This window comes from Diabrotica undecimpunctata, chromosome 4 (assembly GCF_040954645.1).
Source record: "Diabrotica undecimpunctata isolate CICGRU chromosome 4, icDiaUnde3, whole genome shotgun sequence".
NCBI classification, from domain to species: domain Eukaryota; kingdom Metazoa; phylum Arthropoda; class Insecta; order Coleoptera; family Chrysomelidae; genus Diabrotica; species Diabrotica undecimpunctata.
Genome location: NC_092806.1, coordinates 10401118 through 10413736, shown reverse-complemented (window position 1 = coordinate 10413736; position 12619 = coordinate 10401118). Strand labels below are relative to the sequence as shown.

The 12619-nt window shown below is 33.4% G+C and overlaps 1 protein-coding gene across 5 annotated transcripts in view; it reads right to left on the bottom strand.

Annotated features, from left to right (window-relative positions):
* Positions 1-12619, bottom strand: part of btsz (bitesize) — a 513708-nt gene that overhangs the window by 14408 nt on the left and 486681 nt on the right. For 4 of the 5 annotated variants that reach the window (XM_072528865.1, XM_072528867.1, XM_072528868.1 and 1 more), the window contains one exon: positions 6962-7164. In XM_072528865.1, the coding sequence (XP_072384966.1) occupies positions 6962-7164 (203 nt within the window). The remainder of the gene's footprint in view (positions 1-6961; positions 7165-12619) is intronic. The other variant, XM_072528866.1, reaches the window with a different exon arrangement.

The following is a 12619-nucleotide window of genomic DNA, read 5'->3' as shown; positions in this document are numbered from 1 at the left end:
AAAACCGGCTTCTTTCATGCCCACAATGCGTTCTCGAAGTTGCTTAAATGACGAAATTGCCAAAGACCGCGAACTCTTGGCATTTTAATTTTTTTGTGTAAATTAAAACAATCTAAATGACAAAAAGTTAAATACACAGAAATAATCGTTTATCTTTTATGTTTTTGCGAAAAAGATAGCAGGGTATAAAGTTTATTACATATATACATATATATATATATATATATATATATATATATATATATATATATATATATATATCTAGATATGTTTAGATAAGAATTACAAAGAAATACTTTGATCCAAATAAACAACCATATACAAAGCCTTGCACTGTTTTTGGCCCTCAGTAGCAATTTAGCTTTTGACTGACTAACTTATAGAAAATATGAACGTTGAAGTTACGGTGGAAGATGAGCAAAATGATTTCAGGTTTGATACAATAACGACTGGCCAATTTATTTATTTGGGTGCAAATGCTCCAGATATAATATTGCTAAGTACTAGCTTGGCTATGCTCCTACAATATTCGAACACTGACGGACGACAATAGATTCCCAGAAATAGAAAGTGAACTAAAGGATATAAAATGGGATATCCTTGGTATATGCGAGACCAGAAGAAAAAGTGATGAGTATATAATACTAAAAAATGGCACACATTTTATGCATAAAGGTGGCGAATACACGGGAGTGGGATTCTTGGTAAAACAAAGCCTCACAGTGTATCGAAGAATTCAAGCCCATATCAGACAGAGTAGCATATCTCATCATCAGGATTAATAAAAGAACCACTCTGAAAGTGATCCAAGTATACGCTCCGACCAAAAGCCACGACGATGAAGAAGTAGAAATATTTTATGATGAAATAAGAACAGCTATAGATACAAATAAAGCAAATTACGAAATACTATTAGGAGATTTTAATGCTAAATTGGGCAAAAAAGAAGAAGATTACGAACATTTAATTGATAACTATGGCTACGGGAAAAGAAACGATAGTGGAGAAATGCTTCCCAATTTCATGAATGAACATAACATGTACTCAATGAACTCCTTTTTCAATAAAAAACTAAGCAGAAAATGGACATGGATGAGCCCCGATAAAAAGACAAAGAATGAAATAGATTATATCTTAACGAAGAATAGAAACCTAGTAGAAGACGTATCAGTATTAAATCAGTTTGACCTAGGAAGCGATCATAGACTAATAAGAACAAAACTAATAATTAACAAAAAACTAGAAAAAAAAAAGAATACATGAAAAAAGATACAAATGGACATCTGAAGAAATCAAAAATAGTGAATTTAATAAAAAGATAGCGCATGCATTAAATCAAGTTAGCATGCAGCAGATAAACTCCAATGATATTGATGATTTGAATAACCTTATTACCGAAACAGTGAATAAAAGCCTTCTGCAACTGAAAAAACCAAAAACAACATACAATGAATTAGACAAAGAAATATTACAACAAATAAAAAGAAGGAAGATCTTAAATAAATCTAACAAAAGGGGAACCGACGAATATAGAGAACTTAATAGGCAGATTAGAAAAGGAATCAGACAACAAAAAAGAAAAGAAAACGAAAAATTAATAACAACAACTATTGAAAAAAATAAGAGTATGAAATGCCTCAGACCGACACTAGGACGACGTCAGATGATATCATTAATGAGAAAAGATGAAAATGAAATCACAACTAGAGAAAAAATACTGACACGAATAGAAGAATTTTACACAGAACTTTACAGAACACATCAACAAGATGATGAGATGAGACAGCACGGAAATTAATAAAAAATGTTGGATCAGAAATAATACCAAAAGTAACAATTTCAGAGGTAACTACAGCATTGGAAAATATGAAGAGAAATAAAGCTGCAGGAGAAGATAATATTACCACAGATATGATATTAGAAGGAGGTAAGGAACTAATTGTAACTAAGCTTGTGGACAGTTGTTTACATCAGGGCAAAGTCCCTAAGAGCTGGAACAACTCTAAAGTAATCTTATTACACAAGAAAGGTGATAGTCGAAAATTGGAAAACTACAGACCCATCAGCCTACTGTCACACCTGTTTAAAATACTCACCAAAGTCATAACTACTCGACTAACAAGGAAATTAGACGAATACCAACCATATGAACAGGCAGGGTTTAGAAAAGGCTATTCAACTTCCGATCACCTGTTAACCACAAAAATATTAATAGAAAAATGTAACGAATACAAGTTTCCAGTTTTCCTAGCATTTGTAGACTACGAAAAAGCTTTCGATACCATAGAACACACGGCCGTAATAAACGCAATGCAAAATTGTAGAATAGACAGCAGATATATTAACTTAATAAAAGAAACTATGAACCAAGCTACAGCTACATACTACCTAAATGAAAATGAACACACGAACCCTGTACCATTAAACAGGGGAGTCAAACAAGGAGATACTTTATCACCCAAACTGTTCACCTTAGTTTTGGAGGACGTTTTTAAAAACCTAAATTGGTAATATAAGGGAATAAACATCAATGGCCGCTACCTCAGTAATCTACGATTTGCAGATGACATAATCCTGATAGCTACTGACCTACAAGAAATGCAAACCATGCTTTTAGAACTACATACCGAATCTTCTAAAATAGGACTGAAAATGAATTTAAACAAAACAAAAGTCATGCACTCCGAAGACACCGTGACAATAATAAACGATAAAGTTATAGAAAAAGTTGAAGAATATATATACTTAGGACAAAAAATAACACTAAATAGGGAAATTCAAACTGAAGAAATAAAAAGAAGAAGAAAGTTAGCTTGGGCAGCATTCGGTAAACTGAACTATATACTCAGAAATCAACAAATTCAATTACATCTTAGATCTAAAGTTTTTGATGCATGCATTATTCCGATATTAACTTATGCGGCACAAACATGGACAATCACAAAAAAGAATATGAATATACTTAGAGTCACTCAACACACGATGGAAAGAGCAATGCTAGGTATATCACTTAAGGACAAGAAAACAAACACATGGATAAGACAGAAAACCAAAGTCACCGATGTCGTGCAAAAATCATTAAAGTTGAAATGGGAATACGCTGGACATGTAGCTAGGAGCGATCTAAACAAATCTTCTTCTTGTTCTCGTGCCACTCCTAGCGGAGATTGGAAATCATCATGGCCACTGCGACTTTGTTAGCAGCGCGCCTAAAAAGTTCAATCGAACTACACCCGAACCATTCACGTGGATTACGAAGCCACGATATTTTTCTCTTTATTTTTCTCTTCTTCTTTTTTCTTTTCTTCAAACACACTTCTAAACAAATGGCACAGATCAATTTTAACCTGGAGACCATACCAACACAAAAGACCCAGAGGCAGACCTCCTATGAGATGGACAGATGATCTGAAAAGGACTGCCGGGAAAAATTGGCTACAAGTAGCGTACAATAAAAAACAAAGGAAAGAAAGACTTGAAGAGGCTTATGTTCAGATGTGGACGTGAATGGCTAGATGAAGAAGAAGAAGAAGAAGTACTAGCCATTAAGACAACCAAAAAAGTAAATTTGTGCAGTAGATCACGAAAAAAAAAAAAAAAAAGAATTTACTTACTCTAACAACAATTTCGGTATTATAAACCTAAATCCATAAAGTTACCACAGAAACAAGTCACAATTATTACATAATATGCATATTTTTTCAATTGCAAATTAGATGTAGTCACTTTCCAAAAACCATTTTTTTCCGGTCAAAATACGGTTTCACAGTTAATGAAAACGTGCTAAAACGCAGACTAAACAAGAGCGAGCTAGATGTAAGCCAAACAGCATTAGTCATTGGTATAATTATCTCAACACAATGGAAAATAGTTTACAAGTTTTATTGGCTTTTCACGATTGTGGCCGAAACATTATCAAGTGTATCAACTGAATTTTTATTACTAAAAATAATAAATTTGTATAGAATTAATCACAAACAATAATGACAATCCTTGAGCCTACAGAAACGTAATATAAATAAACTGTTCCTTATCTAGAGATAAGTTATTACAGTGAATTAAGGGTCTTGGAAAAGGATTAAAGTGGATGAACACTTAAGTATACACACGAAGATATTATATAAGATCAAAGAAGGTGAGAATAAAATTGTATTTTTGAAATCATGTATACTCAATGATCTACTTGAAGTATGCAGGTGTAGAATTATTTGTAAAGAAATCACAAAATTATTACAAAAGATCATAAAAACGCTTTTCTATATATCCTATGGCGCTACGCGGCTACAGCACAACGCACAAGTTGGGCCCTGGCCTCCTCCATCATCCGCCTCCAAGCATCCCATTTCTTGATTGCTCTCCTCCAGGTATCTACCCTCAATATATCTTTAGCATCTGTTCTCACTTGGTCTATCCACCTCTTTCTTGGTTCTCCTACTTGCCGATGTGCGACGTTCCACCATAATTCCACTAAGAGTTCTCCTAGAAAAACGTCGTTAGTAAAGATATATTACAGGTTCTTCTTGTAGCAAATACACTTTAAACTAGCTCCTCTTGGCTGAGTGATTGTATATTATTTGCCTTTTTCCATCAACTCGGTAGTCGAATTGTTTCAATTACTAAATAGTGTTCAGAACATGTCTTGTTCCTGATATATTCGACTATCCACTGCGTGGTTTTATAGTTTTTCATTTACAATTAACGATCTCTATTCTCGAGCAGTCAATCTGTATTTATCAATATCTTTAGTTCTACAAAATGTGTTCGTGATTTTCAAGTTGTTCTAGGTAGCGAAATGTGGTTTTCCATTTGTTTCCACTAGCTTGGAATGGGCAAGTTTACGATTCTATCATTTAAGTCATCTCATATACTCGTAATCTCATGGGTTACTACCAATCTGTAGCTAAGTAATTCGAACGGTGAGGATGCCATCCCTAATAGCAGAGCTGAATTTTGTTTCTAGAACCTTTGACTTAGTGGTCAGCATCTTAATATATACATGAACTAAAGTATACACGACGACAATATTATCTTATATCAAGACTCTCCTTGTCTTCAGCCATGTTCTATATTAATGTTTTATCTCCTTCTGTTGCTCTTTTGTTAAAGATGAGCTTTAACTTTTGCTGATGAGCTCTTCATGGTCATTTTAGTCAATCTTATTAACTTTGCTGCTATTCCCATCCTTTTCATTTCTTTTAATAATTGTTGTCTGAATATGCTGTCGAAGGCCTGTTGGAAGTCAACGAACAATATGTGTAATTCTATATCATGTTCGTAGCTTTTTTCGATGGTTTGCTTTACTACGTATATTGCCCCTATTGTTGACCTTCCTTTTCTAAATCCCTGTTGATAGTGTCTTATAGTTTTTTCTATGTAACAATTTAGTTGTTTTCTTATGATTGTGGTCAGGATATTATAGTGTTGTGTTTAGTACCATAATAGCTCTATAGTTGTTGTATTTAGTTGGACCTCCCTTTTAAAAATTCGTGTGGTGTGTCCGTTTTTCCATTCTATAGACCTAGATGTTTTCGTCCTTCCAAATTTTGACCATTAGTTTGTACATCTGTTTCAGTAGCTCCTCTCCATTATTTATAATTAAAGTAATTACTATTTAAATGGGAATAAGACACAATTAAAGGTTAAAGTACGTTTATTGACGTTTATTCCACTTCGGAAATCGTTCTCATTTGAGAACGATTTCCGAAGTGGAAATTCCATGTATGAACCCTGTTTCATTTTCGGGCTGCAGGCACTCGAGAGCTTCATTAAAAAGGATTTTAAAACTTAGAAAAAATCCAGAGTTGGTGTTTGTTTAAAACTCTGTATAAATCACTAATATCAAACAATCTGTATAAATAATAAAAATATAAATGATACAAGTAATGTTCAGGAGTGTATAAGATTACTTGTGGTACATGCTCAAAAGTATATACATTGGTCAGACAGGAGGAAGTTGCAAAAACGAATAACGAAACACAGAGCTAGTTTTATCTACGGTAAAAATAAGTAAAAACAAATATATACAAAGGTCATGGATCAAATTTTTACCACAAGCAGAATCTCTGAAAATGTGCAATATTACATTTTTATTAATATATTTGACAATTATACCAATTTTCAGTTCTAGGTGAATTTTTTCGAACTCACAACCATTTTTGTCGATTTCGACTGGATTAATCGCGAATATAAATATCTTTTGTAGAGAGTAGCCGTACGCGAAACACGAACGAAATCGAGAGTCGATTTGACTCTCCTGAGATTAATTTATAGTTTCTTTCCTTTTCATTTGTAAACGTCACATAGTGGTCGTGTTCCCTGCCTGGTTTTCGAAAGGTCAGCACGGTCAGAAGGCATGCATGACTGATTTAAGACTACAGTTGCAACGGCTGAAACAATATCCACCCACAACAATGCGATATCCAGCAAACGAAAAAAGAGGTTATGGATCATTGAGTTAAACTATTATAATAACGATTTGTAATTGCAGAGCACAAATATTTTTCAAGTTTCAAATGGAAATTACCTAACACAAGCTCGAAACAAAATACGAAAAAATACTACGAAATTTTTGTGATCACCTATTTTGAGCAGAATCTATTTCAACTATTATAAACTTCTACTATTTTCCATGTGCTGCATAGATCTATCCGGTTCAAGATCAACTTTCACATCAACATGCAGGAGCTATGCTTGTTGACATTCGACAATTAATCCCAGTTATCCTTAGCTTCCCCTGCATTTTTTAAATAATACTACTTAATTCAAAATAGAATGTGAATGTTGCTGCTGAATTGAAAATAAGTTGATGGTTTGAATAAATATTATAAATAAAAATAAAAAAAAGCTTAAGAAATTTAAAACGCTTCTTTCTTTACAATGAATATGAAATGTCAAATTTTACAATGTCTACATGATGGACTCTGATAAACTGTATAATATCCTCATTGAAGTAAGTACTTACACTTACCCCAAGAGTAGATAGACTCCCTCTATTCTGCAAACTTCCTATCCTATCGAGATCTTCGTCATTGTGCCAGTCCGGGTTCAGTCTGGCTCCGTTACGTTTGGCGACGGACGTCACTGGACTGGGGGTGGCACTCTTCGTACCGTTTCTAGGAGATGCGAGCATCGGCGACGAATGAGCTTCAGAAACTCCAACTTCATCTGGAAACAAAACGTAATCAAATTAATTAAGGATGGTAAGTTTGCAGCGTGATTGTTTGCATTTAAGTTGAATAAAAGTTCTACAGCTTTTGTTAAATAGGTTAAAATGATTGTCTGAGTATACATGTAGTTTAGTAAATGTATTTTGATATACTACAGATACAAATTGCCAACTATACAAATTCATAATCAGGCTAAAAGGATTTAAGGTTAAATACAAAGTAGTAAAGTAGTTTATAAAGACTTAAATGATATGCTGAAAATGTCAGAAAGAGCTGCGCAAAAACATAATACACCACTATACAAAGTTCAACAGGGAAAACACTAAAAAGTAATAAACAACTCAAAGATAAACAAGGAAATATAATTAAAGCAGAACATGAAATCCTACAATGATGGAAATATACTTCGAAATCCACAAGGAAAATAATTCCTGTAGCTGGCTGTATACCACGTATAACAAAAGAGGTTAGTCTTTGTATGTGGGTATATTTTATTTTATAAAAACCCTTAAAAGGGCAACATTACAAGCACGAACGTTTTCGGAACAACTGTTCCATCATCAGGTTAAAATACAGGTTACCATGCCTGAGCCACCAAAATATTTGGGTAAAAACCCTTTAAAATGAAAAATGTTACCAAAGATTGTACATGATGTTGATAATATTATATGATGTTTAATATTTTAATTAGATTTTACTTCAGGTAACATACACCCATGCTTAAGTGAGTTCCAGTGTCCGGAGAGTAAACCTCTTCAAACGGACTACGGCTGGCAACTGGCATGGTAACCTGTATTTTAACCTGATGATGGAACAGTTGTTCCGAAAACGTTCGTGCTTGTAATGTTGCCCTTTTAAGGGTTTTTATAAAATAAAATATACCCACATACAAAGACTAACCTCTTTTTTTTTATACTTCGAAATATACCCCAAACACGAGACAACATAGCAGAGGTGAAATTACGAAAGAAGTAATACAAAACACACTAAAACAACTAAAAAATGGCAAAGTCACTGGAAGTCACAATCTAGCGTTAAATTTAATAAAGGCCGACGCAAACGAATAAGTAAAAATGTTACACAAACTCTTTAACAAGAGTTAGATGAGGGTCTACCATTAAGATAACAATAAAGGGCGATGTAAATAGATGCGAAAATTGTAAAGCAATACCACTGCTGAGCGGCACATCTAAAATCATGTTCAAGATTAGATTGAACAGACTGAATCAGAGCTACAGTAAAAGTTACAGTTAGTAGCGTTTCCAGGCTCAAAAAATTTATTTCCCCAAATTGTGTTCCAAAAGTTTCCAGATTTTGAACAGAATTCCCCAGATTTATATATTTTAGTTTTTAACAAATCTTCTCCTACATGCATGCAACCCGTGTTGCGTGTGTTGCCTGAATGTAGGTTACCGATATTATATTCAGCCATAAAGACTTGTTTACACGGGTAGAGTTGTGAAGAGAGTAGAGTAGCGAGTAGAGTCGACTCTACTCGCTACTCTACCAAAAATGGCTTGATACCGTTCACACGAGGAGAGTTACAAGTATAGTACTGATGCTAGTATAGCCTGGAATAGGTGTTTCTTTAGTGCAAAATGAATTTAAGAAAATGAAAATTGATTCAAAATTGTTTAGCTACAGTTGCAAATGCATTTGTAATATTCTTAATTTTTTGTTTGAGCTCGTTTACTCCAAAGCCCTCTTTTGCCATTCTTTCGACGATTTCATCCCCCGCAGCTTGCCTCATACTTTTATTTCTGTAGTGTACACTACCTAAATTCCATAAACACTGGTATTCGCCATACATCTCTACAAGTTTTAAAGTTTCATCTTCGGTGAACTTCATTTTCACTATTTACACAAAACACAACTCCAGCCGGAATGACAGCGTCCCTATGCACTCTCCTACCTACTCTACTCTACCAGAATTGACCGCGTTCCATGGGTAGAGTGCGCAGGCGAGTGGACATTTTGGCGGTGGTGGTGGTAGTAGAGTAGATTTACTTTGCCACATGTTGCTACAAGGATCTACAGACCGAGCGTGTCTTATAAAATCCACGGCTTCGCGCAATCGTACTTGAGACACTGTGTCCGATGTTTGGTTGTTGATTCTGTTTGAATATTTGCGTATAACTAGTATTCTGTGGTGTGAATACTTTTAAGTGTGGTTTTTGGCCGTTGTGAAATATTATAAATTTAGTTTTGTATTTATAATTTAAACTCTTGTGTTTTTTTTTTGAGTAAGTAGAAAATGAATCGTTGTACTAAGTGTAACATAAACTTTTCGAAATCTTCAAACTTAACGGCACATGTAAAAAGGAAACATCCAGGTAATATATCATTTTATTCTCTAATTTATCCTTTAATTTAATGCATTATCCTTATACAACAATTTTTTTTAGATATGCTACATATACTAGTGCCAAAGGACATTAAACAAAGTAAATCTACTGTGCCTTGCGTAGAATGTAATAAAAACTTTGCAAATCTGAGCAATCTTCGACTTCATGTGAAAAGGCAGCATTCAGGTAGGTATAACGTCTAACCAATAGCAATACACTAAGTCAATCATAGCCAAACATAATAATTATATACATGTTTTTTCTTTTTCAGATAAATTAGACGAAATAGCACCTGTTCATTCGGTTCTGAAATATCAGGTTCAGTTTTCGATGAAACAAAAATCTTTAAGAGAATTGTGACTATGTAAAATACCTGCCTAATATGTTAATTAGTAATAAGAAAGTCAAATCGACAAAACCAGCTTATTCAAATTATAGCTATAGCCTTTTGTTAAAGGATTTCAATTTATTATCCCTAACATTTGTGAAAGTTCTCAAGATATTTATATTTATTTTCAGATTAGAAATTGTTAGTGGGACATCAGGTAACAATTAAAAGGTCTTTAGAAAATAAAATTTTTATTTAAACTAATATACTGAATGCAATCTATCTGTTGGTTTAATGGTATTTGCGAAAAAAAATCCTATGCATAGTCCTTGTTTTTTTTGTCACAATCAGCACACTCGTAAATTGTGTTTTTTCTATTTTTATTGATAGAACATATTCTACATCGTTTCCTGTCACGTACTGGTTATATTTCAATATTGTTAATGGTCTGACAACATTCCATCCTCTCTTGGTTGTATGTTCAGTCAAAGAATTGGCAAATTCAGAAGATCCTTTTTACCTCCTCTTAGATTCGCCACTGACTACCCAACGCTTAGCTACTCATCATCATCATACAATTTGTATTATCTTATCAAAAAACCAAGCATTTGCAAGAAAATGTCATATAAAAAAAAACGAGTTATTTATCTCGTACTTTTTTTAAGCAAGGTGCAATATTTAATTTCTTAATATTATTATTAATATAAAAAAACAATATTAAAAGCTTTAATAAAATTAGCAATATTAAAAAATTTAATATATTATACATTACTTATAATATTAATAATGAATGAGTGGAAACGACTACATTTAAATTTGGCAAATTGTAACACCAGTCTACTATCACAGTTCACGAACTCACAAGTACGATTGCGCGAAACCGTGGATTTTATAAGACACGCTCGGTCTGTAGATCCTTGTCATGTTGCTAGTCACTCTACTCTGAGCGTTTTTACGGGTAGAGTTACTCTACTCTACCAAGTACTTGCATTATTACTCTACCCGTGTAAACGGGTCTTAAGAGTTTTCAACGCTTCTCGTTTGGTTCGAGCTTCTGTCATAATATGGCGTATATTAATATTATACACGCATTATATGACATGTGACAGAAGCTCGAAACCAATGAGAAGCTTTGTAAAGTCCTATTGGTGGCACTAACAGGCATAGTAATGGACAGCCTTCCATTACTATGGCAAAATTTTGCTTCCTCTGCTGCTTTTTCTTCTTAAGTATTGTTTTTTTACGAAAATGCCATTATAATTCGGTGTTATATTTCTATGAAATATAGTTTAAAAGTTTAAATTAAAGAAATTCTAAACTTACTTTATTGATACATGCATTTTATTATAACTAGAACTAACTAGAACTATTCTAACTATTAGAATACTTAGATATTGCAAAAAGCAGAAAGATTCTGTAAAAAAAATGAAAAAATAACGAAACATACAAAGTATCCACACTAAAAAAGGTTTGTTTGAAAAGTGAAAATAACAGATGTTAATAAAAATAAATGCTTCTACGTCATCACTCCGGCAGTCTATTGTTTTTGACAATATTGACAGTATGACAGTTATTATACCTACACAGGTCCTACACTGGTGGTTCATAATAGATGCCAGTGTCAGGGAACCAACCCCAGGCAATATCATTGTTCGCGGTAGCGCCAATTCACCAAACTGTATTGAGTGTGGCCTGTATGTGGAATCTGTCACCGCGAGCTTATCTTGTCCTTGTAGTACATTTAATATTCACATAGTTACTGGACTTTTAAAAATAACTATTTTTTACTAAATTTAATAACATATTTTAGCCAGGTTGATTTCCCCAGATATTAGCCATTTTAAAAAAGTTTTTCCCGGTCCCAAAAGATTCTCAATTTTCCCCAGTTCTGAGGAAAACTCCCCAGACCTGGCATCCCTAGAATGCAGTGCAGGTAAGATAGGCAACGGATTTCTTACGAGAGAACGGCCGACAACGTTGCCGGTTTGCCCCGAGCGGCACATCAGGACCAGATTTTAGAATAACACTGGAATATACGAGCACACAACAATTGCTTACGGTTACATAAAAGACTATTATTATTGTTTCAAATAAAGCATGATTCAATCATCGATGTATAAATAAGAGAGTTACATTGTCGAACTAAACAATAACATGAAGAAAAATACTATAAAAAAAGTAAAACATATCAAAAACTCAATGTCGATAGCTTATCTATATTTATCAATTTTCAATAGCTTACACTGTAAACACATTCTTTGGGAAGTAGTAGAGGGAAATTATCGATAGAAACCTCTAATTTATATTAAATTACATTAGGACTATCGTTTCCCACCTTTAGACGTTAGCTTATGAGCTAGTTGACTTCAGTCATAAAATTACAAGTATGACGTCGAACATTTACATTTTTTAAATTTCGCATAAAGTAAAAACTGAATAAAGGCAATAAAGCAAGTAATTTAATAATTAATTCTGTGTTGACGAATACAGAATAACAAGCTATGATAATTCTGTATTGAGAAGAGTGTATGCAACGTCTCAAATCATAGTTTATTATTGATCAATACTTTAATTTTGGATAAAAAAATACTCCTACTTAAATTGTTTTTACTTACATTACGTGATACGTATTACTATGACTGGTCAACCAGCTCATAAGCTAACATCTAAAGGTGGGAAATTTTCGATAATTCTAATGTAATGTAAAGTAAATTATAGGTTAATATCGATAATTTCTCACCTCTACTACTTTCATCTCTTTTTATTTCACAACGTATTAT